At 37.0% G+C, this 26,850-nt stretch overlaps 1 protein-coding gene across 2 annotated transcripts; it reads left to right on the top strand.

Moving 5' to 3' along the window:
* GPR155 (G protein-coupled receptor 155) lies at positions 1-26,648 on the top strand. 2 transcript variants are annotated; one of them, XM_031058809.1, is made up of 16 exons: positions 1-109; positions 4,240-4,745; positions 8,158-8,557; positions 9,913-10,078; positions 11,266-11,421; positions 12,444-12,527; positions 13,792-13,912; positions 15,146-15,230; positions 15,314-15,404; positions 16,402-16,675; positions 17,317-17,418; positions 19,150-19,244; positions 20,761-20,856; positions 21,705-21,769; positions 22,432-22,569; positions 24,645-26,648. In XM_031058809.1, the coding sequence occupies exons 2-16, from the start codon at positions 4,286-4,288 to the stop codon at positions 24,865-24,867; spliced, it is 2,556 nt and encodes an 851-aa protein (XP_030914669.1). In that variant the 5' UTR covers positions 1-109; positions 4,240-4,285; the 3' UTR covers positions 24,868-26,648. The 2 variants fall into 2 exon arrangements, with proteins under 2 accessions (XP_030914669.1, XP_005415926.1); XM_005415869.3 differs by having other exon boundaries at positions 19,150-19,283.
* The last annotated feature ends 202 nt before the right edge of the window (positions 26,649-26,850 follow it).

The following is a 26,850-nucleotide window of genomic DNA, read 5'->3' as shown; positions in this document are numbered from 1 at the left end:
TCCCTGGCCTCGGTACCGGCGGTCTGGGCCTTAGAGGGGTTCTGAGTTTGGCAGAGCGCAAACCCTCCCCACGCACCCGGTGCGGAGGCGCCTACCGAAAGCTGAGTAGGTAAGCTGCCCGCTCCTTTCCCCGGCTTCTGGCGCTCTTTTCTGCTGAGGCAGCTGTCACGCAGGGCAGTGCTGCTGGTTTTTTATCTTTGACCGAAATGCCGTGTGCTCCTAGCTGGGGTGACCGTGGGAAGAGAGCGGTGATGGGCCGGGAAGGGGCAGGCGAGAGGCGTTGGTTTTGTTGTAGCCCTCTGGCTGCAAGTCAAAGAATTTTACATCCCAGTTTGGCAAGTGGTGCAAGTGAGGTGCTTTTTAAGGGGTGCTGGCAAGAAAATGTTATCTACGTTTTGAAAGATGTTTTGCTGTTTACTTCAGAAGTATGCATCTATTTGTTGACAAGCCCAAATGTCAGCTTAAGTGAAAATTATGTGGAGGTATGTTTTTCATTAATTTTCTGAGTTGCCATTCGGTGCCGCTGGCAGCTCTTGCTGCATTTGGTCTTGTCTGAGCTCCTGCCGTGCCAAAGTTTTGCGGAGCTGGAAGTGTTGCTGTGAGCTGTGCCAGTGTGTGCTTCGGGCAGGCCTCAGCATCCCCAGGTGCCCAGGGCATGCGGCTGCTGCACAGCCAGGGGCTCTCCTGGAATGGCATCCTGGGAGAAGGATGGCAAAGGAATTGTGATCGTGAAAACCAACTGGGATTGTCCGTGTTTCCAGATAGAGGTGGCACATTTCTTGTGCTAATTGCTGTTGTGACATTGTTCTCTCTCTCTCTGTTTTCTTAGCCCAATAAAGAGAAAAGTAAAAATTGTGGTTAACTTGCAAAAATTAGGAACTGCAGTAATCACTTCTTCCCACTTACTTTTATCATTTTATCTCTCTGAAGTTGCTTCCTCTTTGACTTCACAAATTTTTACATGAAAATGCATGTACTACATGCTTATCTTAGCTGAGAACAGGGTAGTAGAGATGCTACGAGTGGTAACTCTTCCGACCCCAATTCCATTTTAATTTTCCTGAGTAAAATAATGTGTCATCCTTACGTTAAAGCAGGAGAGTTTCTGCATTGCATTAAAGTAGGTCATGTTGTGGGATATAATTTATGAGCAATGTGCACAGTCTTGCCAGTGTCACCATATTATCCTGAGTCATTATCAGTTGGAAGCTTAAGAGTGAGAGACCAGAGGGGAGATATACATTGAAGTTATGTCTTTTATTGACTTATGCTGTCTTTGACTGTCATTAGAAAAAGAAGATGAAAGGGGTTTTCCCCTTCCTTTGGTGAAGGAGACAGTTTCTCTATTTCTGTACTCGGAGAGGAACCTGATGTTGCTTAACTCACAGCTGCTGGAGAATTGAGTTTCTCGTCTGGTGAATTTTAAGACTTTAGAAATATTGACAACCTACAAGAGAAGTGTTTTGTGGGAAATTTAAACTGCACTTGTTACTTGCTCTGTGTCTATTGTTGGTCTTCATACAAGGCTTCCTCTCGTGCAAGCTGACAGTCTGGCTGCAAGCAGCTATGCTTGCTTGGCACAGTTGACAGCAGATAAGGCAGCATTTTTCCTAAAAGCTGTGTCTGTACTGGCCTCCAGCTCCCCAAAATGCAGCTGTGGCTGAGTTCTCAATGATTCAAATCTCAATCCTCAGTCCCTGAAGGGATAACTACAAATCATATGTTCTATGAAGTCAAAGCTAAATGCTTTCCCTTGCAACTGTATTATATTTCCTTATTTTAGTGTTATTTGTCTGTTTAGCTTGCTGCATCTACTATAAGAACAAACTAATTTCTGTGTAGAATATATCAAGTTTTGGGTTTATGTGAGATCATTACCTCTGATTTCATTAAGAACTGTGAATTGAAAATGATTTCACTCTTGTGAGACGCTAGTTTGGGATAAGCCTGAGGTGTAACATGGCTGTATATTAAATCTGCGATTAGTCATTACATAATCTCACAATAGTTGTATAAATGTCTGTATCCTATAGAACAATAAGTGCTGAGATGTACTCACTGTGTTTAGCAGAATGCAAAAGCTTGCGTTTCTGGAAAACACTGCTTGGCAATAGATGCTCTGTGTTAAATATGAAGGGTTTGGGCTGTGCATGTCTCTCGAGCTGAAGAGATTATTCACTCTCAAAGCCCTCTGAGGAGTGCCAGGAGCAGCTTTTACTGTAATGGAGTTCTTCTCTTTGAAACTCGTGTGGTTTACCAAAAATTGGTCCTGTATGATTTGACAGGCTCCCTTGTAATGAAGTCGAAGGCAGGCTGAAGGAAGGCTGCAGGAATCTATCTGTCTGTCTGTCTGTCTGTCTGTCTGTCTATCTATCTGTCTCTCTATCTGTGTCTCTTACAAACGATGGTTAGGGTTGTGTGGGTGTGCATCCATGTCAGTTTTGATCCAGTGAGGAAGATAAGGGATTTACATTTTGTACCAATTTTGTGAAGAGAAATAATGATTTTACATAGAAGGAAGAGAGGCTTGTCATTAGCCTTGAATAGGAAGGCACAGGAGAAGGAATGCTAGAATTTAGGGATAGATACAGCTGGAATACACTCCCACTACAGATCAAATGTTGCATTTGGTTAAAAAAGTTTCAGCTGCATCTTATTGCTGAAGAAAAATACCTTGAGAGAGCAGTGAGTAGGTTGAACACATGGCACTGCTGGGAGCCTTACCTCTGTGCAGTGCTGTAAGCTTAGAGAATTTGACATGGGGCTGTGCTGAAAACCTGCTTTTTACCTTGCAGCTAGTGTAGAATGTGGCTGATTTCTTTCAAGAATTAGGTGTTGGAAATCTGTCTCTGGTCCTCTTTTGGACATTTTGCAAATTCCAACAACATCCTTAAGTTTTTTAGTAGAAGAAATGGTTTGTTGTTTGCTTCATTTCTTGCAAGTTTCCCCATTGTTCTGTAGCAAATAATACATTGAGCTCCTGGTCCAAATAAATCAAAGCTAATTTATCATCTATAATATAAGAAAGTACAGCCTTTAAAATAAGCCCTACTTGGAGTGAGACTCATTTTCCTTGGGAGAAGGGATAGCCAAGGCTACTAGACAGATCTGGATGATGCAGTAGCTCAGTCCAGATGAATTACCAGAGCATCATAGAAGTGCTTACCAAAAGCCTCAGGCATAAATAAGTCATGAGTCAAAGAGTTGAAGCTTGTGAATATTTATATGCTGAATGCCAGGGTGTGAAACAGACCTTACAAGACCTCACCTTTGCACTGACTTGATTTACTTGCTTATTTACGTGGCTGCTGTGTTTTGTGTTCCTTGTGGATAGGATACAAGGAGGCAGGGAAGACTCTTAAACCAGTTGCTAATTTGCACAGATTGTACCGTACAAAGCATTGCTTAGGACTTGGCAATTTTGACTTTACCACTGATACCTTAAATAACCTAGGGGAAATCAGTTCACCTTTGCCTTAGTTTCTATCCCTACAAAGTGAGGTAAGTAATTTTGGCTTCCTAAACAAAGTATTTCAGGATTTAGTCATGTCAGAGCTTTATGTGCAGTTACCTGATGGACTGCACAGGTTTCAGAGCTATACTGCCAAAGCCATATCTGTTTCTGGCAGGACCTTGCTATTGACCAGTGAATATTTGTGTTTGATATCCACTCTCTTCATCTGATTTGCAGACTTTGCATGTCTGCTTGCATACAGAACCTGTGGTGTTGTAATCAGCCCTTCCAAAGGCAATTGCTGCTAACAAGTGGGGAAGGGGGTCAGCAGATATTTCTGTTGTACATAAATGCTTCATGCATGCTTAAATTTCCCTGCTCCAGAACTAAAGAATTGTATGTAGAAATATGGGTCAGCTCTAGTGCAATGAATTAAATCACTGGCTGCTGTGTCATCTGTGGATTCTTTGCTAACTGAAAAGTCTGTCATTAGCACATGATATTGAAATGTTGTGAGAGGTCAAAGTTGCACGAAGCAAGGTACAAACTTCAAGGGTGATATGATAATTTAAACTCTCAATTTTTCTGGAAGGTAAAGAGGACCTTGCCAAATGTTTTTGTACCAGAGTGGAGAAGCTTTGATTCTTCATAACATTTATCTTTCTTTCCTGGTATTCAGTTCTTGTAGGGGCTATTCCTGTTGTCCAATCTGTAATAATTTAAGAGGGCATAAGCTTGTACCTAAAGGAATGAAGTTAATAAGTGTACTTTTGTTCCTTTTACAGATGAGATCATTTCACACTCTTCTTTTGGAAGAGGTGATCAGAGGAAATGGATAGCTATTCAGACTTCACTGCAAAGAACCTGTCATCTTCAGCTAACATGTCTCTTTCTTTGCCTGGACAAGCTGGACTCAATACCACCAGCGATCCCCCTTCTATGTCAATAAGCAGGCTTTTCCCAGCCCTGTTGGAATGCTTTGGAATAATTCTTTGTGGCTACATAGCTGGAAGAGCCAACATTATCACATCAACTCAGGCCAAAGGACTGGGAAATTTTGTGTCCCGTTTTGCACTCCCGGCTTTACTGTTCAAAAACATGGTGGTACTTAATTTTTCTAATGTGAATTGGTCCTTCCTGTACAGTGTTCTAGTTGCCAAAGCTGCTGTGTTTTTTTTAGTCTGTGTTTTAACATTGTTAGTAGCCAGTCCTGAGAACCGATTTAGCAAAGCAGGTTTGTTCCCTATTTTTGCTACACAAAGCAATGACTTTGCACTGGGATATCCAATAGGTGAGTACGTTTTCTTCTTTAAAATTATTGTCACTGTTCCAGATATGTTTGCTTTTATCTATCCATAATTTGAAATTGACTTCTGAATTGAAGTTCCATGCAATTGAAGTAATTTCTGAAGTGCCTCTCAAATTCTATTTGAGACTGCTCATCATCTAGGAAAGATTAAACCAAAAAAAGAGAGCAAGTTGGTTCTAGCAAAACAAAAAACAAGATGTTTGATTACAGAATTGAAAATACAATTACAAAGGCAATGTCAAATATACAATTCCAGATTATATGTAACAAGTAGATCCGTATTTTAGATTACTTTAGGAGTTAACAATATCTTTCTCCTTATTCCAAGGCAGCATGTTCAGGAGAATCCTCAATTTTTCTTATTCTCTTCAAATTTGCTTGATACATATGAAATTTAGACAAATGCAATTGCATACTTTTTTTAGATGAAGATACTGTGTTTCCCTCAGTTGCATTTCCTGAGATTTATTCCTCTTGAATGAAATCAGAAGTATGCCACAGATGGGGCTGTGAGAATTATATCTTTGTTTGTTGGTATGCATTTTAGATGCCAATTAGAGCTTCTCTTATTTTAATATATATATTTTCGGGGTCTCTGAATGTATTTCCATTGTGTCCTGGTTAAAACATTCTTTCAGCTTTTACTTTCTTGTAAGACTGCATATTTCTTCAGGTACTTCATGATTTATAAGATATGATTTATATTTTTTTCTATGTATGATCTTGACAAAATCTACGCCATTTAGAGCTTTACTGGAATAGTCACTGCAACAGAAACATTGTAGGCTCTTGAGGTTTATTTCCTCTTGTCCTTTCCCTTCTCCCATCCCCAAACTTTCACTGGTGTTGGGTTCATGCTGTCGCCTGTGCAAGCTTTTTGCTATTAGTAAAATATTACCCAGCTTCTCTGAAGTGTTTGCAGGACTGGTCAACAAAGAATGCCTTGCTGTTTTTATGTGGTAGAGGTAGTGTTTTGAACAGAGCCTGATATTTTAATGAAAAAATATTTTTAAATGCTGTAGCAGTGGAAATTTGTAAAGGAAAAAAATCAATATTGACAAATTGTGCACTAAACCAACACTATTTAAAAAGGCATTTTGAACTCTCTTAATCATTCCTGAGTCTTCATCCCATGTAATTTCTTTAATACATTACTATTATTATGTATTATTTCTTTTTTGCTGTTTGAAAAGATTTGCACATAGCGAAATCAAAATGTGGGTCAAATTCTTGAAGCTTATCACTGTTTTTCTATTATTATGGTTATGATAGTTCTAGATAGATTAAAAAGTGATATTGGGGTGAAAAAGAACCAACTGGCAGAGAGGTTTGTTAGCACACCCCTGATGTAGTCAGAATTACTATGATAGAAAGCTTTGGGGTTTTTAATTGTGGGGTAATAATGATACAAGTCTGACAAACAGATTCAGGTGTTCTCTAGAGCTGTGTGTTAAAGCACAGGTGTAGCAGAGGTGCTGTGTGGGTGACAGTCACTGTGACTTTAATCATACTCATTGTATTAAGCATGGACAACTAGTGTGTGATTTATATGTACTTCTGAGCAGCTGGGACATGGAGAATTGATTTTTAAAAAAACGAAAGTATATTTCATTTCAGTTTTTTGTTATGATCAGCAAGCAGGCACCGTGATTTAAATAAAAAGAAAACTTTTAATCAGTGATAGAAGTTGTGGAGTATTTTTACTGCCTTAAGGATTCTGTAAGACTGATTTCTTATTTTTTTTCCACCCACTGACTCAGTAATCTAACTCCACTTTTTGTACCCAGTACAATGTATTCTGACCTCATATATGAATTAAAGTACTTATAGACCTTAGTTTATCGTCTTAAGTATGCAGGTTCACTTTACCAGAATGTAAGTTTTTAAAAGGTTTTAAAAATTTTTCGCTCAGACATTAATTACACATGACTTGGGTGGAGTTGTGTTTAAGTGACATGGGCATTCTGTATAAAGCAATATAAAACATCAGTCTCAGGTTTGAGGTTTTAGGAAAATACCTATTTGCATAAAAAGTGTCCAGCATATTTAAAGTGGTTTTGATTACCAGATTGTATTTAGTACTTAAAACTGGCTTGTTCAATGCAGTAACTAACCCCAAACCTGGTACTTCTGTTCAACAGTCTATTTAGGATTTTATACAGGTAAGTTCTTCTACATGTACTTTAATAATGCCCTGTAAAAGTAAAAATGCCTTTAGTGCCTTTTTTAATATATATAAGAAATCAACTAGTTGAGAATGTCAGTTTATTTGCTCTAAAAAGGAGACTGTTCAAAGTGAGTGCTGATCTAGCATTTGGAAGTTCCTGTCATTCCACAGGCTTAAATAATACAACGGTAAAACTCTTTTGGATTTTGAAAAATGTGGTCATGAGGAACAACTTTTTCAGAAAGGGTTAATAATGTTATTAATAATTATGAATTGCATAGTATGTATCTAATACATAGTATATGTAATAATTATGATAGAATTAACTATATATACATATATTATAATTGACATACTATTAATAACTTTAGCATATTATTGACAATTACTAATAACAAAAAATTATTAAGTATAACAATTATAAGTCAGGTAAAAGAGCATTGGGGGTTTTTAATTCACATTAGATTTTAATCTATGTTTCCAAAGTATTTTCATTATTTTTGAAGTGCCTTTAGTACAAACTTGAACTAAGAAGCAATTCTACTTTGATTCAGAAGTATGTAGTAGTAGTGAAAGCAAAAGCTGATGATTTAGAGCTCCTTGAGGGACCATAACTACAGCAGTAACTCTTGTCCTAAGTAGTCCCAGAGAATGAACCAATAATTATGTCATAAACTTTTGTTCCGAGTTGTTGCTTTGTTGTGTTGTATTGAATCAATGTAGAAAGATCACACCTGATTTACCCATTGAAAACTGATTAAATTCCAAAGAAGTGAGACTCCCTTAAGATGGGAAGCAACTTGTATCCTGCAAAGGTGCATTTAATTCTCCACAACTGTCATGTTTCTGGGGAGGAAAAGCTAGTCAGAAATAAAGCCAAAGTATTTCCAGCATTTGGGATGACTCAAAGGAAATAGAGAATTGTTATTTTCTTTCTTTTTTTATGTTTATGGTGGCTAATTGTAGGGTGATTAAATAGCATTGGATAGTTAATTATTGGTCTTTAATATATTCTTTAGATAACTGTTGCCTAATATGATAGGACATACTTCTCTTCCTGCATTATCTTATATTGATTGTTAATTAAATTAAATTAATTCAGTTCCTTCTGGAGGAAACTTAAATAATTTTCTTTAGTTTTCAGAGAGCAAAATTTAATTTCAGTATTTCAATGTATTTTTCTACTGAAGTGTTATCACTCATAACTCTTCATTTCCTGTCTTCTAGTTGAAGCTTTGTATCAAACCACTTACCCAGAGTATCTCCAGTACATTTACCTAGTGGCTCCAATATCTCTTATGATGCTAAACCCCCTGGGGTTTATCTTCTGTGAAATCCAGAAGTGGAGGAATAATCGCACTGTGTCACAGAGCAAAATTAAAATAGTGGGCCTAGCACTCCTTCGAGTTTTGCAGAACCCAATTGTATTCATGGTCTTCATAGGAATTGCTTCAAATTTTATTCTTGGCCAGAAGATTCCTGAATACCTTGAAAATTTCCTTGATGGACTGGGCAGTTCATTTTCTGGCTCTGCACTTTTTTACCTTGGACTGACTATGGTGGGACAAACAAAAAAACTGACAAAGGGTATGTTTGTTGCACTGATCCTTCTCATCACAGCTAAACTGTAAGTTCAATTTATGTATTTTTATACCTTTGTTCTCTAGATGTTTTAAGCTCTGAATACCCTGGTCAGATGGCTTTTCTCTAAAAACGTTTATGATAATAGTGCATTTCACTCCCAAAATTTGAGTGAGTGCTTCCCAAACTCTTTGATAAAATGCAGCTGTTAATTTTTTTAAGGAAATTTAATTGACTAAAAACCTGTTGTCAGGCTCTGCAGAGAAAGAAAATTAGGGGTGCTGTGCCTTCATGGACTGCCTACAGGTTATCTGTCGTGAATTGGGTATTTGGGGCATTTGTAGCTTAAATAGTTAAATAAATAGTTAGACAGTATAAATAATAATAAAAAATAAATAGTTAGACAGTAGTGAGTTTAAGTATATTTGATTAGTATTTGTATTTTATTTGGCTTAAACAATGCATCTCCAAATTAGTTGTTTTTCCTTACTTGGTAAGTCTTTGAAACAACTATACTGGAAGAGCATAGAAGTGGTCACTTCATGCTCTAAAACTGCTTGACTTTTAAGCATGAATAAAGGCCAAGTTCTATTTAGAACTTGTACTATCATAATCTTCCCTTGAATATATTTGAGGGAATATTTATTTATTTATTTAATATAAAATATTTTGTTTCCTACAGAACTACAATTAACATAATACAATGTTTGGGTTTTAAGTTTATATTGTAAAATTTGAAGGTGCATTTCAGTATCAAGTACAACTAAAGAGCAAAGCTAAAGACCTAGTCTGTAAACCAGCTTAATGACAAATTTTGTAATGAAAAAAACATGAAAAACACTGGGTTTTAATGTTAGCACTTTGTTTACTTTAGGCCTGTGTAAGGCTTGCTTTGAGTCTGTGTGAGATCCAGGCTATTGCTGAAATGGCCTTGATGCCAGTGGTTTGCTGGCCAGAACTTTTGGCATGGGATACTTAAGCTTGAGCCCTTATTATGTTTCAGATGGCTTGCAGAAAGGTGGACTGAATTTCAGAGCTGCTGACTGCTTATAGCTACTATTACTGTAACAGCTGTAAAATGAGATTTTTAATGTTTTGCCATTCTAAATTTGAAGTTTGTACAAAGAATGTGTCTGCATAATCAGGAAAGCTGCTTCTATGCCCGAGTTTGTTGATATGTTTGTCCTTCTTATTTTAATGTAATTTGTGATGGAAGTTTTTTAAGCAGCTGGGAAATATTTTTATAACAATAAAAGCAATCATTCAAAGTGATGTCAGTATTTTGCTTTTCATAAGTAGTATTCAAAGCCTTAAATTTCCTTTTTATTCATTTTCTGAGTAAAGAAGAGTCTATTGTTGTAGGTTGAGTAATATTTTTTCAATTACTTTTTCCCCTTTCAGGCTCATGATGCCATTTCTCTGCAGAGAGATGGTGGAGCTCTTGGACAAGACTGACAACGTGGTCAATCACACCAGTTTATCAAACTATGCATTTCTTTATGGAGTTTTTCCAGCAGCACCTGGTGTCGCAATATTTGCAAGTCAATTTAACATGGAAGTAGGAATTGTATGTAGTTAAACTTTTCCAAATATGCCCTAACTTTAAGCTTAATTTCTTTGATTAAATAAATAAATAAGTAGGCTTGAAGAATCTGCTTTTCTGAAGTATAGATGTCTTAGAGTTACTTCTACTCCCAGGATCTTTCCTGATGTCTTAAGTGTCTTGATAGTCCTCGTCCTTTTTTTTTTTTCATTTGTGACTCTAGTAGAAAGAGATAACTTCAGATATAAAGAACTTGTGTGTTTGTTTTTTGGGGTTGGGTTTTTTGTCTTTTTTTTCCAATGACCTTATCGTTGAGATGTTTTTGTAGGGGAAAGAAGAAATTATGTTACTGACTTCAGTAAGAATAGTGTCATAGCTGAAAATCTATGGAAGATCTTAAGCTTTAACTGATTCATTGTGCTGCCCTTCAGTTAAATCCTGTGATAGAAAGCATTTTACTTCTCTTTATATGTACATAGTAGAGGGTACCTTCGACTTTAAATAGAATTTTTTTAGAATTGTTTCTTCCACTTGAAGTGACATTAACACATTTTTGTTGATTTTCATTGTTTTTAATGGTTTCTGTTTTGGAGTTGTTCAGATGTATTTGGTTTTTTTAAGAAAAAATGATAATAAAGGTAAATCTTGCCAGATAGAATTTTAAACTCTGGAAATTTCTTTAAAGCAGAGTCTCTAGTATGTGTAACAACTCACATTTCCGTCACTGTGCAAATTGTAGAAAGTAGAAAGACAATGAGAAGCCAAACTAGAAATCACTTGTAAATATATATGGTTTCTTCTCATGAATTGGTGCATATTAATATTTGCATAGCTACATGGTTTTTTTAGTGATTTATTGTGTGAATGTTTATATCCAAAAGCAAATTGTGACAGTGTAAATTCACCGCTAGACAGCAGTCATTTGTATATTTGACACCCATGAAAAAGCTCTGTAGAAATCTGCAGGAGGAAACTCTACTCCTACTATTTCAGAGGCTTGTTAAAATTTTCAGTTTAGCTTTGTGTATAAACCAGATACTTTCTGGCTCAAATTGTAAATAATTTGTTATAGAAACAACTCATTATTTGTTAAAGGCCTAGGTATATTTAATTCAAAGGTCCAATTTTGCCAGTTGTTGTATTCCTGAAAGCAGATTATTTACCTTGAGATGCGATTGACTCGGTTGTTGTTTCTGTTTGACTCTTGGCAGATTACCTCAGGCATGGTGATCAGCACGTTTGTGTCTGCCCCCATCATGTATGTTTCTGCATGGCTGCTGACCATCCCTTCCATGGACCCCAACCCCCTGGTAGCTGCCCTGCAGAACGTCAGCTTTGACATCAGCATCGTCAGCCTCATCTCTCTGGTAGGCGCTGCCGGGGGAGGCACAGAGAGCTCGGGGTCAGGGCAGCCCCACAGCGTCAGCAGCAACTGAGTCACTGCAGGAGCTGTGCTTCCTCATCACATCCTCAGCACAGGGGGAAGGAAGAGTTAAACATCCTGATTAAGCAGTGGGGCTGCTGCAAAGCTGCACTGTACAGAAAGAGGAGTGACTGAGAGCGTTTAGTGCAGAGCTTGAGAGGGTTTTTCTGTTAGGTTTGTTTTCTTGTTTTAATAACAGGGTGTGGGGGAATTCAAGTACTAGCTTACTCCACAGAGGCTAGTTACATCAAGCCAAGTGAGGTGCTTGGATATCACGGTAATGAAGGCTGTGTACAAACTTCAGCTACAGAAATGTCAGTGCATATTTGTTTCATGAAGTCTTAATGAGCGTTAATGAAATAGTTTAACCTGAAAAATTTGTTTATCAAATTCCTTTACTAGAAATTATTTTCTTAAAAATCAAGTTGATAATCCAGAAGTCCAATGTCAATTTTGTTTTGGTTTTATAGAAAGTAGAGATAGTATGATTATTTTATTTGCTTTTTAAAAATTAAAACATGCACGTTGGAAGGAGTTGGAATTTTCTGAAGTTGTTGTCTCACTGAAGTCCTCTTGTCTTGAGACTGTGCCTTAAGGGAAGTGAGAAGTGAATGCTAACTCTTGCTGGTCAGATAATTTTGGGAGATTCAGGGGAGGTGAGTGTGGATTTTAAATTCTAAATTGCCAGGCTACACTGTGGTCATTTGTGTCCTGAGGAACTAACAGGTTTCTCCATGTTCCAGGCAAGTGCTTGGTCTTTACTGGAAGTATTTCACCAACATGAGAGCACCAAGATGCTTTTTCTGAGCACAGCTCCTGAGGTGAAGGGGCTGGCAGCATATTGTAGCAGTCATGTTGCTAAGATCTGTTGTATATTTAATTTCACCATCATCTGCCAGAATACTCATCTTGTTCTTTTGGGTTTTGTTTTATTCTTTAATTAATTTTTCTTCTTGTATGTTACAGACCTGGTCTCTTACTGTTGTTGTTCTGAGTAAGAAATACAAACAGATTCCTCATATGATTACAACAAATCTACTTGTTGCTCAGGTCAGTAGTAAGGAGAATGCTGTTGTGTGAGGTTTAGGGTTTAAGTTTTTAACAATTTTGGAAGTTTGATTTTTACAGTGAGATCTTTATAGCTAACTGTGGAGGGCAGGTGAATCTAATATGTGACTTGTCTAAACAATTTCAGTGCTGTGAAATACACCCTTGAGGAAAGTGATAGTTAATGTGGGCACTGTGATTCCTAAACAGAACTATAAACAATCAGAACAGAGAGTGGCTTCTGAGATGTTTTCTTAGTTTTTGCCCAATACTGTTGAGAGCACTTCTGTTTCAGTTATGCCCATCTGAAGCAATACCAGGAGCAGCAGCTTGTTTGACTCTGTAGTAACCCTATTCAAGGAGCTAAATAGAAAAATAATCCCTGTACTGGTTTATGTCCCTGAAGCTCTGCAGAGAGATCAGCAGGTGCAAGTGTTGGTGCACGGATGTGTGGGAGTGTATGGCTGGTGGCTAGGGAAGGCCAAAGCCAAGTGGCTCTGGATTAATTTTAATTGTTATTTAATCTGAGAGAACACTAAAGAGTACATGCTCCTTATTCTCTTGAGGTCAACTGCACAACTGGAACAGCCTGTGCTTCTATAACATCTGTGTGGTAGTGCTTTCTGAAGTGTTCTGTAGTTGGTTTTGTTTTTAATCTGATCATGGAGTCACATTTAAAAATGTAATGGATGAGAACTGCAGGTGCTTCTGTTCTGTGCCAACAAAGCTAGCTTTCATCTTAAAAAAATAGAACTATTTTGTTACTGTCTCCACAATACTTCAGCCTATCTTTTCAGGTTCCTTCAGTGTTAAAATTATCATATATGCAATATCACTGTGTGACAACTGGTGTAATTCTTGGCTGAACAAACACCAATTAACCTCAGTTTCATGTGCAAATAATATTAGGTAAATGGTTTGTACTTGCCAAAACATCACCATTTTCTTACTATAAGGTATACAAAGTTGGGGCTTTACCTGATTTGCCTTACTCCTAGTTTATATGAGCTATATACTTGCTGTCAAAAAAACCCTCCTGAAAATAAGGTAGCATAGTCAAGTGCCGCAACTGTAATACTGAATTTACCGTGGCAGTACTTTACTGCTAAATGAAGTATCCAGTTCACAAAATCACCCTCCAGTGCATCTGGGGGTGGAGTTTGAAGCTTACTGTAGGTATATAGCTCTCTGTTCAGGGGTTTTTTTGGGTTTTTTTTGTCATTCTGCTTTCCCAGTTTAAATGATGATATCTTACTTTTCTTTCCAGTTTATTGCTTGCATTGGAATGGTGGCATGGAATTTCACTGTTAAAGAGAAGGACATCACCATCCAGATCCTCGTATTTATATTCCTCTACAGCTCACTTTACAGCACCTACCTATGGACAGGTATGATTTTCCTAGGTACTGTAATGAAAGATTAATGTCCTGAAATAACATTAATTATATTCTTCAGAGTACTTGTTCCTTTCACTTGTTCGTAGTTTTACAAATGGGGGTACCTGGAAGTTGTGCTGAGGTTTAGTGTTAGGCACTTCTGCTGAGCAGGTGTGGCTTGCCTTTGCTGGATACAGTAGCCTGGCTGGTGTGTGTCAAGAGACAAGAGCCCATTCTCAAGGCAGAAGCAACTTCAGATAGAGTGAATTTGGGGGGTTGCCCTTCAGCTAGTCAAAGTCTTAATAATGCTTTTTAATTAATGCAAAGTTTAAGATTTTAATTATTCAGCCTTAAGTAGATTTAAAAACTGGTGCAACGAAAAAATAGAAAATACAGGGTGAAGGGAAATACCCAAGTAGCTTTTACACCTCTTTCCCCTGGAAATTGTAGTTTCTAAAAACAATATGTGTGCATAAGATTAATGTGGGAATTGAAATAGAAAGAATTGAAAGATGCTTCAAGAAGCTTGGAGTACCTTACATATATGATTAAAAGAATAGAGACTTTGGTATTCAAGATATTTTTGTTCAGAATCTATGGTTTTAATTCCTGTGGTGTTTTTTTGGAGTGAGTTGTATTTGTTTAGCTGAAGTACATAGCTCATGATTGGTGTGGCCTAATATAAATACTAGCTTTGCTTCCACATGAAAATGTTGCTGAGCTGCTGAGGTGTGAGTAGGCCAGGCAGTTCTAGAAGATACTCCCAAAATAGTTAGATATGTAAAAATATGCAAAACTTTTTAGTTAAATTTATCATTGACTTTACAAAGGACTAGTCAGTTTTTACAGAAATGTTATAACTGAATACAACACTGTTTGTTGGTTGCTGAAGAGTGTTGGGATAGAAAACTGCTGTTATTACCTCAAGAAATTAGTTACATGTGTCTTAAATGTTCTTATGGTATCTTTTTCCATCTTGTGAACCTTTCATGTCATTTAGAAGTGAGTATTTAATATAAAATATCCTGGAATTTTTTCAATGTTTCACTATTAACATGATTTTTTAGGCAATGAGTATTTCTAATTTACTTTCTCAGAATAGAATCAGACAAATTATTTTAGAATATTTAAAGGTCTGAGAAGACTATTTTAAGCTATTGAGCAGGTCACATCATAGTTTCTAGGCTTTGCACTTACCAATTCCCTTTTTAATAATGAACAAGGCATTTATTTTGGTTTTTTTAGGTTTTCTATCTTTTTCTTTGTTTCTGTTGAAGAAGAGAGAAACTGTAAAGATTCCCATTGGGTTTATCATCATAGCTGGATGGGGGTAAGTTAATTCAAATGCTTCCCTTCTGAATTAGTAGGAGCATGTTATGCATCTGTTATGTACTTCCTATTTTGTTCTTTCAGAGTCCCAACAGTTCTGGTGGGAATCTTACTAATTGTTGGTGAACGTAACAACTCTAGTATTGACTCTGCCTTTTTCTATGGAAAGCATCAGGTAGGAACATGTTCTGTCTCATCACTTCACACTTCTGCCATGCTACCTGTGCAAGTAGCTTTCAGTCAAAGTGCAGGCTACTGTAATAAAAGTATCCTTGTAGAATGCTTATAGATTGATAAAAAAATGTATTTCTGTCATGAGCCACTAGGTACATTTGCTTGGAGAAGGACCTTCATGTTTAGGCAGCTATGACTAAGGAAAAAAGGGAGTAGGCTTCTTAAAGAAAAAACTTAGGAGTGGTAATGAATTACAGAGCTCTTTTCCTGATGACTAACTTGTATTCTAGCATGATAGTTATCTAAAGTTGTTGTTATCCAGTATCTAATTAATGGCTTTTGGTCTGTAATAGATAGGATATGTATCACCTGTGTAGCAGTAACTGCTTGCACTATTGTAGGCTTCTCAGCACAATCATAGGTCGAAAGACCCTGAACTACCATTTTTACCAGCAAATAGTTCCTCTTATCAGAGGATATAGAGTGTACTAGCATAGGTATTTGTCATCTTTTCTCCCTCTCTGTCTTGTGGACAGAGAGTCCATGAGCCACTCTGGATTGTTCATGTGGCACTGTCAGAAGTACTAAATAGCCTCAGAGTGGATTCTGGGTATCAGTGCAGGTGATTAGAAGGAAAGGCTAATTAATAGGATGCTCCCCATTGGCTAAAGAATGTAAATTAGAGCACATTCCTCTTTGGAGTGAAAAGGTACCAGAGCAGAACTGAACCCAGGAAGGGGGAAGACAGTGAGGGATGTTTTTGGATTGCATGGGAAACAGGGGTCCACACTTGAAAAAACAAACAAAAAAGCTCAGTTACTCAGGCAAGGAAAATTAGTTTCTTTCAGTGCCATGAGGTGCAAGAGCAGTAAATATAGGAAACATAGTCTTGTTCAGACTCATTTGTAAGTGTATTTAGAAAAGTACAGGAGTTAGAAAAACAGACATAGGCAACTATTTTCCTATATTTACGTGCATTTTCTTTGCTTTCTTAACAGATAATTACCACAGCAGTGGTACTGTTCCTCAGCATATTGATGTCAGGTATCTCACTGATGTGCATGAACAGAAGCAGGCAGGGGTCCAGCTATGGGGTGTTGAACCCATACTCACCGCGTAGCTCAATGGAGGAGGTTGAAGTGGAAGGGAGTGGGCAGAATCATACTTCAGCCACTATGACTCAGTCTTCTCCAGAATCTTCTGCACAATCTTCTCCAGAATCTTCTGCACAGTCTTCTCCAAGATCTTCTGCACAGACATCTGCAGAAAAAGGTAGACAAAATATATTTCTATAAAGAATAACCAGCTTAGGGTGCTATAAACTAATTTCAAATATAATTGTGACCTGGGAAGGATGGTTTACAGCTTCAGGTGTTAGATTAGGACAGAAGAAAATTTAGATATAACTACCCAAATATTTAGGTTTGTGTTTCTAAAGTTTGATTGTTACCATTGTAAGAGTTGTGTAAGTGGACAAGAAGAAAAGGCTGTGGATGATTTTTGTATAAGTAGTGATACCTTGATAAGGATGTGATAAATGCAACCCACTAGGCATCTTAGATTGTTTACTCACTAAATTGTCTCTCTGAGAATGAATTAAATGCCAGCAGAAACACTCAATGTGTTTCTAATCCTTTTTTGTATGTAGCCTTTTTGATCCCCTTCTGGTGATGTTATTTTGCCTGTAACTAAAAGTGCTTCTGTTGCTTCAATGGTGGTAGTGTTATGTTAAACTATTAGTATTAGTGACCCATTTACTTTCTCAACAAACTGGAAAAGTTAGGCCTGTCTTCTCCTTTTGGGTTATTTTTGAGCATAATAGTTAAAGCTGCAAAGAATATATTGTTACACCTGGAAAATAAATTATGGTAGTGAGGGAAGCTAACTATCCTATTATTGTATATATTTAATAGGTTGCTGTTCTTGTCAAACAACAAATGGTGAATTACCCTGTGCTAAAGACAGCAAAGCAGTGTCAGATGCTGTTGAAAGCAAGATTCCTCCAATTGAGACAGGTAAAGCAGTAGTATCTCCTTGTTTTTATACTACAGGCTCTTTCCCAACATCTGTGTGTTATTCTCACAAAGAGACTGTTGGAGCTATTGTTCTCTCAACTCTACCTGGATAACTGATATTTTGTATTAAATTCAGTTATTAGGCAATATTACAGCTGTTTGTTCTCTTCTGCTGATAGTTGTTTGTAGTCTCTCAGTGTTCAAGATGGACAGTTGTTTTGGATGTCACTTTTTTGACCACAAAGCTACTTTGGTGTGTTCTGAGCATTCAGACTTTACCTCTCCATTGTTGTCTTGTTTGGATGCTGGGAAGTTGAATGCGTAACCCTACTTTGCATCAAGCTTTTAACATAAACCACTTTTTTACATCCTCATATTCACATCTTGCATCTTTTTAAAAAGCCTTTGTTGTAATCAGGCACAGGTTTTGAGCACTAAGTAAGATCTAGAGAAGCAAGTGCTTACTGCAAATTAGATTAAATGTCCATGCTGCTGTGTACTATTTATGTCTAGAGAAGAGAGATGGAGAAAATCAACTAAGAGGACTTAGGAGTCACTAAAATAGAAAAAAAATTGATTGAACTGACTGTTCAACACCTGTCTGAAAACTGCATGCCCGGTGCATTCTCACTGCACATCAGTGTCAGTAATCAAAGGTAGCTGCCAGTACAACTTGGCTCTTTTTCCTATTTTTTTACTTGTTCTCATGCATTCTTAACCAGAAGATCATATGCTTATGCTTTGTTTGCATGCACCCTAATTTTCAATTAATCTAAATATTTCACACTGAAGCATTCTTCAGTTATGTCTCGTCTCACAAAATGCTCCCTTTCTGCCTATTGCCAACTATTTTATCTATTAAGTAATTGAGACAAGCACCATAAGAATGTCTTCAAGAATAGAGAAAGGCCAATTTAATTTTCTTATCCTAAAAGATAAGGTAGAAAATACCTTTTGGTTGAGTGGAAATTATTTCAACCTCCTGAGTGAACAGTTCAAAACTGTAAATCAGTAAAAGCAAATTGTAATGCATACACTTGTGTAACCTTGGCTGCAATAATTACTAATTCTTCTGCTATCTCACTGAACTGCTTTGAGTTATCTGGTACCAACTCCTTCATATGACCTTGCCAGGAAGTTTTTCACTGCCATCTAGAGGAAGATACTCAGAATTTCTTAGAACTGTAGCTGGAAGTCAAGCATCCATTCTCTTTGTGTTTGATTCCTTTCGTTGGTAGGATTATGATCATGTTCTGATATACTGTGTTAAAAACACAGTCACAGACCTGAATTAAATATGGTTGTCTGTCTGATTGAGAGATAAACAGCACTGAGATGCAGAGTAAAAACATTAGAGCTGACAGTATATTTGACTTTTTTCAGAAATAAATTTAAAATTTTAAAACTGTTCAGAGAATTTCTTTCATTATTTTCATTCATTCTAATAGTGTTTTCTCAGTGTTAACCACACATTCAGTTTGAATTAAATCTTTGAAAGAATAATTCTGTTGGAAAAGCTTTTATTGTTTTAGGAGCACACATAAACTTCAGCTGTTTCATTTGAGTAGATGTCCGAACAGGTTATTGTCAAAGCCAATATTAAATTTTGTGTGTGTCACTTCAGTAGAGATACTTAACAAAGTGATTTGACTCAGCAAGTTGCATGAACAAGTTTGTTCATGGAGTTCTGAAGATAGAAGGCTAATGAAGAATTTCTGGTTTGTTTTCCAGTGGATCAGTGTGTGAGTCACTGCAGTGCTCAGACGTGTGTGTTGGCTCAGGAAGAACAGCTTCTACAGACTGGAGACAAACAGCTGGCCAGACATGTGCTGCTGTGCTTACTTCTTATTGTTGGCCTATTTGCTGTAAATATTCTTTCTCCCCATGTTAACTCTTTGAGGTAGAATGATTTTTAGGAAAACTATGTAGACAATCCAGTAAAAATCTTCCAGTTGCTTAAGTAAAAATTCATTAAATAAAACAGAGGCTATATTTTGCTTCCTTACTGGAAGAGGGATGTCATACAGTTAATTTTTCTGTGCCACATCATAAATTAAATGCAAGTTAAGATTGATGATGTTGAGCAAGATACTAGAGAACCCTAAAGGGGAAGAAAAAGTGAAGTTATATCATTATATCATTCATCACTACTGCCCCTCTTCCCAGTTTTCTCAAGAGTTGGTCTTCTTCCCTAGACAATTATCAATTAAAAATATAAACTGAATTCTGCTTCTGAAGGAGACTACAAAAATTGTTCTATCTGATCAGGCTTATATTGGAACTTGGATTTCTCTGAGGTGTTAAAAATAAACTTAAGATTATTTTAAATGGGAAATGCAATTTTGTTGGTTTTAGTGGTGTTTGGAGCAACATTGCTAAGTTAGTGTTGCCACTCATCATTACTGACTCCAAGATGTGTTGGTGATTGCTCCTGGGTACAAATGTGAAATAACAGAATGTAATGTGTTGGAGATATAATTTTAATTTTTAACTGTGACAAAGGCAAGAAACTGCTCTCTGAATGTAATGCTCAGTTGAATTTTTTGTGGATGTCAGTTGGGAGAAGCATTTTATTTGAAATGGAAAATACTGTGGCACAAATATATAATACTACAAAGCAGGACAGTGCAGCACAACAGTGTGGGTTGGTAGCTACTGCTGTTGCTTTTCAAGTTCTGTTAAATTACAAAATGAAATGTTTCCCTCTCAAATTTCCTGTATCAAATATTTCATGCTAGTATTGTTTTTACTTCTTTTATATTTAAGGGGTACCCCAACTGTCAGCCTATATTTTAGCTGTATCTGAATGCTTATGCAGATGTTATGAAATAAGATCAGTTACTTAAAGAATTAGCCCTTACACTCAAATGGGTTAACTTTGCAGGTTTCCTCCTTCTGTCAGGCATCTCAAATAGCTGAAGTGGTATGTGCTTCACCTTAACATAATCCTAACTCTGCAAGAAATATGTAGAAAGCTCTGGCCTCAGCTAAGCAGCCTTAAGACAAACACTGCAAATCTGTCTGGGCTCATATTGACTGTGTTATGTTGAAAACCTAAGTATACTTGAGGCAAGTTCCTTACAAAAACATGTAAAGAACTCTTACCCTGCTATGTTTTGCATTGTTATGTTTAAAACAGCCAAGGTTCCCCCTCCCACCAAGCTATTAAGCCTAACTAAGACGATATTTTAAGGTGTTTATTCCCTCTTACTTGTCTTTATCTGAATAAAGGGACCATGAACATTGTGCAACAGTTATTAGCATGTGAGGAGAAGAAAGCTTTTGATTTTTAACAGTTAGGTTATGTTTGTGGGTTTTGTTGTTTTTCTATTTTCTTTACAGAATCTCTCCAGTTGCTTGTGGTGGCTGTTCAACCAAGAGCCTGGAAGGCTGTATGTGGAACTGCAGTTCTTCTGTGCTGTGTTTAACTTTGGTCAGGTACTTACCAATGTTTGTTCTGAAAATGACCATGTTGGTGGGTGTTGCAGCAGATAATGCACATCTTCTACCATGTACATTTTCAAAAGTGCAAGTGACAACTGAGTGCCAAATGCTCATGGAAACTGATTAGGAATTTAGCCTTATTTGTACCAAAGCTTCACTGGTGTCTCTTCTGTGGAGTTACATCAGTTGCAAGGCAGGTCCATGGATGTAAGGTTTAAATAATATCTCTGGTTTTGGTGGCAGTGCCATAGCAAAGAGCTGAAGATGGATGCTGGTTCTGGCTGCACCTGGCCTGGTTCAGTGCTCCTGACGCCAGGCAGCTTTGTCACCTGTGCAGGTGAAAGCCAGGCAGAGTAAATACACACACTGGAGGAACATTTTACACAGCCATGGCACGTGTGCCTACAGGATGCACTGCAGTATCAAGTAATGATAGTTCTATATAAAAGCTGCACGGAAAAATGAATTAAGTAGAGAGCATTCTAGCTTTTGAATTACAGTAAGTCTGTCCTTTCCTTGGCATTAACAAAGACAGATTCAATACCTGGCTATGTGAGGTTGCCAGTTACCCCAAAGTGTCAAGTGGCATGTCACAGCATTAGTTTTACTGAACTATTTCTTGAAGGTTTTATATGATGGACTATTAGGTATTGATATGTCTTTCTAAGGTCCAAATGAAAAAATCAAAGCAGAAACAAAATGCATTTTGAATGGTATTTAGAAAAGAGGGATACTTTCCATGTATACATGAAATGTATTTGGCACTGAATTTATAAGTTCTGTCCTATAGAAACTAAAGGTTTTGCTTCATGTTGCTTTTTCTTGTATTTTTTTTTCTCCAGGGCTTCATTTGCTTTGGTATTTTTGGCTTAGATAAGCATTTAATCATTCTGCCGTTCAAGCGAAGGTAAATAGAATCTTTGCACTTACACCTATAAACCTAATTATTACTAATTATCATCTTTTAAGGATGTTGAGTTTTCAGTGCTATAGTATTTGGTTTCCTATTTCATTAATCTTCCAAATTTCTTTTCTCTCCCACTTGTAGAGAGGTTGTTCTGCCATCCTAATGACACTTTTAGAGACATAAGGTCCTGCAGGCTCCATAGAGGTGAAATCTTTGCCAAGTGAAGGATCTTGAGAAATAATTTCAGCTGATAAACTAAAACTTAGATCTGGGTGCTGAATCAGAATGTGTCATCACTGTTTTAAAGCGCTGTGTCCATAACCCCATGCCAGTACTTTGTGTGGACAGGCCCTTCCACAGTGGAGGAGTGAGTGTACCAAGCTGCCTTTACCTTAGAGCTAGTTGGCTGCCCTGAGAATCCAGCAGCTAGAGCTGGCTCCCAGCTACTCTCTGACTTTCCTTCTGCCCAAACCTAGAATAAGACCTCTGTGTTCAAAAGCCATACAAATATATTGGGAAGATTATATGTAAAGTATTGGACACAAAAAGAGGTTGTGATAGGCTTCCTGGGAGGTCCATTTTATTATTTGCAGTTTCCCAAAAAATGCCCCTGCTTGATTTGCTGTCTTGAATTTTTCTTTTTGTTTGTGTATGTTTTGTAGGCTTGAGTTTTTTTGGGGTGGAAGAGAAGCAGCAGGGCATACAGATGCCTCTGTACCTGAGGAGATCAGGATGACTTGTCAACAGTTTGTTCGTTATCATAGAGATCACTGTGTCAAAAGCATTGTCAAAGGCAGAAGGTAAGGTCCTTCCCTGCACATATAACCTGTTACAAAACACATAGCTCATCTTTTGAAAACAATGAAATGCAGTTAATTCTGTGGGTGATTCCTATTGTGTATATTTATTCAAACCTCAAGATAAGGATTAGAAATTTAACTATAACAGAAATGCGTCTAGCCTCACACTAAAACATTGGGGCGCAAGTTATGATATTATCCTACCTAGGTTTTAAATAAATTATAAAAAGTTTTGTATCACTAAGGGATTTCTCCAGATTTTGCATTTAACTGGAGGTCAGAGGACAAAATCTTTCTAAAAAAATGTATATGATAACACCTGTAGAAATGCTTAAGGCCCTTTATTTGTTTTGTTTGGTTTGTTTGATTTGTTTTGTCGAGTAAGACACTGTCCATATTTGTAACTAAATATTTACTAATATGTAGCTTTTATAGCAGGCAAAACTGTTGCAACTGATTTTAGTGTGTACTGAGAGGCCACTTAACATGTGAGATTATAGTGGGTTTAGGACTTTGACAGCTTCTGAGTTTATATAATTTCTTTTACTCGTACCTCTAATGAAGCCTAAACTTCAATTTATGAGACCAGTAAAGATTTCAGAGGCAAATTATGTTACCTAAATCAAGGATTGTGCCTTCAGATATATGTAGGTAGATAAGAAGAAAAAAGCAGACAGAAGCAGCAAGAACAAGGAAAAGATTCTGCCTTTATTGAAATATATGAAATGGAGACATGAATTGTTCTAACAGGACACTTTAAGTGTTCTTGTAATACAAGCTTTTAAGTAGGACTAGCTTGGCGGGGGGGTGGTCTTTTAATGGTCAGGCAGTCCAAAACCATATTGCAGAACTGTTCTGGACACCATCATGATTTTGTTCAGTCTCTTCAGAAGTCAGTAATGTCCCATAAGAAAGATGCATCAGAAAATGTCTTGTGAAGTAGAACAGGTTTTACAGCTGTTTTTCTCATGCCTCTGCTGCTATTGTGGTTTCTTGGGCTTAGGGCTGTTCATTTAGTTGTACTTTGTGGTTTTTATTATTCATATCCACCTGAGAATACATGAAATTATGACATTTGTTGCCTTATTGTTGTAATACTATGTTTGTGCAGAACTTGGTTCATGTCTTATTTCCCCTTATGAATTAAAACAGTGCATTTGTCTTGTCATTTTAAATATTCATCTAACTTGATCCTATCCTTTTTGATTTAAATGTGCTGTAACCAAGATGTTGTAACCATGGATTTTAATTTATTTTCATTTTTGCATCTTCTAATAGATGTTAACACTTGCTCTGTGTTACGGCTGCTTTCAACTTAAAAAAGAATAGGGGAAAAAATGCAGTCTTTTAGCTCTTAATCACCTCTAGAAACCCTGTGCTTGGGTTCCACATAATAGATTTTAGATAACCAGAAACATTCATAGCTGCAGGTTAATTTTTGCATGGTATGTCTGCTGAAACTAGGTAGATGATAGTCATTGCCTCATAAATACATTTTAAAATAGTCTTGTTGCAAAGGTTTTGTTTATTCTCAGTACTGCATGTGTGGTCAATATTTAACAGGATATGCAAGTTATAAATGGGCTTTGTTTACAATATGTGTAAGCAGTTAGTGTCTGTTTAAAAGTGTTCAGAAATTATAAAAAGAAATAAAATTCAAACAGAATCTTTGTTGCTGGGGTTAGGTTGCTTTCAGGTCAGATATTTTGTTGCAGAAAGGGTCATGGTAAGAAGTACATGGGAAGTAAGTATCCAAGAAATAGAATTACATTGTGTTAGTTTTCAGGAAAAATACTACTGATGTCCACTAAATTTTATTTACAATTTGGATTTTGTTTAGAAGCCTAAAACAACTTTGCATGTCCATATTGCTTCTCATTGAAATGTCTGTAGGAAAATGTAGTGAACACTGGCATGTCCCAAATATACAAAACTTGCAAATTCTTTTCTAACATGCTCTTAACTATCATGATGTCTCTCCTTGTTTCCTGCTGTTTTTCCTTGCCTTTCCCCATCGTGCAGTGGTGATACCAGATTTACAGAACATGTGGGTGAATCATTCCTTTGACATACAGGTGTGGTGCCAAGATCTCCACCGGCATCTTCTTTGGCTGTGACCTGGTGAGCTGGCTGATGCAGGTTGGCCTTGCCTCTGACCGTGGGGAGGCTGTGGTGTACGGGGACAGGCTGCTGAGAGGAGGCGTGCTGCAGCACATAACCAACGAGCTGGAGTTCCGCGATGAGTACCTCTACTACCGCTTCCTTCCTAAAAAATCACCTGCAGCTGACAGCCACTGACCTGGGCAGGCAGGCAAAGCACAGGTAGTTGGGGTGGGTGCCACCACCTCTTCTGCCTTCACTACTGAATTTGGAAATATTTTTCTCAGAGAACTGTGTTATTCTCGCTTGTAAAATTAAGAGATGTGGTTCTACTCGTGTCTATTCTGAAGAAAATGGTAGAAATTTATATTTAGTAGCATTCCAACCAGAATGCTACTAAACAAAACCAGATGCTCTGGATTTAGAACGTTTTTTCCATTTTGAGCAAAACAAATTTTACTAAATGGTATGTATCACTGTTGTATTTTAGAGGCATTATAACTGCAGCTTTAATACTGAGGCCACAGTGAGGAAAAAAAACCCCATGAAAGGTATTTTTCATGTTGCTGGATGTTCTCCATATTTTAGTATGATGAAATATTGATGCCTGTTTACAGTCAGGCTTCCCCTTGACTTCACAGAAGTAGGATTTCTTCTGTCATAACTCAGTTTTTACTACTCTGCTCTTGTCTAACACCGGGAACATTTTTGAGCTGCTTACACCTGAGATCAGGTGGGTTTTTTCCTCCCTTAAAGCACTCCAATTAAAAAGACAGAATTGCTGTGACAATGTTTCCAATATCAGGGGATTAAAGCTGGGCAAATACCAAGTGGAATAACTTACAAGTAATGGTTTTGTACAAATCTACCATATCTTAAAACCATAGAAATATTCAGCACTCTTCCAAAATAGGAAATTATATAATGGAATAAACAATTTATTCCAAAATTTTGCCTTATGGTGGTAGTGACAGCTTTATCAAGAGCAGATTTTTACATAATGAAATTAGCCTTTACAGTTTAAATCAGAACTGCCACCCTCAAGTAAAGATTTTATGGAAGTCTTGGTTACATGTGCAAGTCAAGACAAAATTCTTTTTCAAATCATAAAACTTTTAAAGTTAAATTAATGACTTTTTAATCTAATATATAAAGAATCCTAAATGAACATCCAGATTAGGGTTTAGAGTAGCTAAACATCCTAGATTTTAGCTGATTGCCTAACACAAGTTTCTAATAAACCTCAGGTATCCTCCTACAAGTTACTTCAGTGTCATTCAGATTCCTGTGCACTGAAGGCAGAATCTGAGGACCTGTATGTCTTTTGCAATATTTTGAAAAGGCTAAAGACAAAGTATTGTATTTGATAGCCATTATGCTGCTCTTTTAAAACTGCAAGAACAGCATTTATATGTCCATATAAAAATTTTATGTAGTGAGGGAAAGAAATCCAGGTATTGAAAATTATTTGCTCAAGCATATGAATAAGTCTTCTCACCCTTTTTAAAAGAAAGTCTTTCCCTTCTTTTTTCCCTTTTTTTTAAGCACATAAAATTTTATTACAGCTACTTTTGCATCTATTTTGTGTTAAGAATTAAAAGTGATTTTAGCAGCATAAGCTACTATTCAACAAGCAGTTGTTTTATAGTTGCTATAATTTCCTGCAAGATTTAAATTGAAAAAATAATTCCTTTTACTGTCAGTCTGGTTGCAGTATGCACAGAAACATAACATCCTGCTGCTTATGTATGCTGTACAACCTGGTATATTTTAATGTTTTCCATCAACAAGATAATTATGTTTGTATCAGGCTGTGGCCACAAAGGAAAGCGTTCGTGTATTTCCATTGTGAATGTTGAAGACAGCTGCATCAAATATTTTGGAATAATTAGATATATGTGACTTAAGAGCAGAAACTGCAAGTATGTCTGGCTGCTAAATACTGCAACTTGTCAATAAATCTGTTACTTGATTTTAGAGTTCTGAGCTGTGATGTGGTGTGTGAGGGTTACGTGTGTGTGTCAGGGTTTATGGCAAATGTGTTTTTCTGAGAGATTTGTTAACGTGGCTCTTGGGTTTCAGTCCTGGTATTTCTTAAATCCATCCTTGATCCTTTACAAGCAAGCAGAGCACTTCTTAATGGGTGTCCACCATTCAGATACCTCCATACTAGAAGTGTGC

Source organism: Geospiza fortis, unplaced genomic scaffold (genome assembly GCF_000277835.1).
Source record: "Geospiza fortis unplaced genomic scaffold, GeoFor_1.0 scaffold112, whole genome shotgun sequence".
Classification (NCBI taxonomy): domain Eukaryota; kingdom Metazoa; phylum Chordata; class Aves; order Passeriformes; family Thraupidae; genus Geospiza; species Geospiza fortis.
Note: the sequence above shows the minus strand (reverse complement) of the source record. Positions and strands in the feature narration are given on the sequence as shown.

What these genes read in the sequence shown, in the direction of transcription:
- GPR155 (XM_005415869.3), top strand. Translation starts at nt 4,286, where the DNA reads ATGGATAGCTATTCAGACTTCACTGCAAAGAACCTGTCATCTTCAGCT. An exon ending in TCGTCAGCCTCATCTCTCTG is followed by an intron (nt 11,422 to 12,443) that starts GTAGGCGCTGCC and finishes TGTATGTTACAG; the next exon opens with ACCTGGTCTCTTACTGTTGT. An exon ending in ACAGACATCTGCAGAAAAAG is followed by an intron (nt 16,676 to 17,316) that starts GTAGACAAAATA and finishes TATATTTAATAG; the next exon opens with GTTGCTGTTCTTGTCAAACA.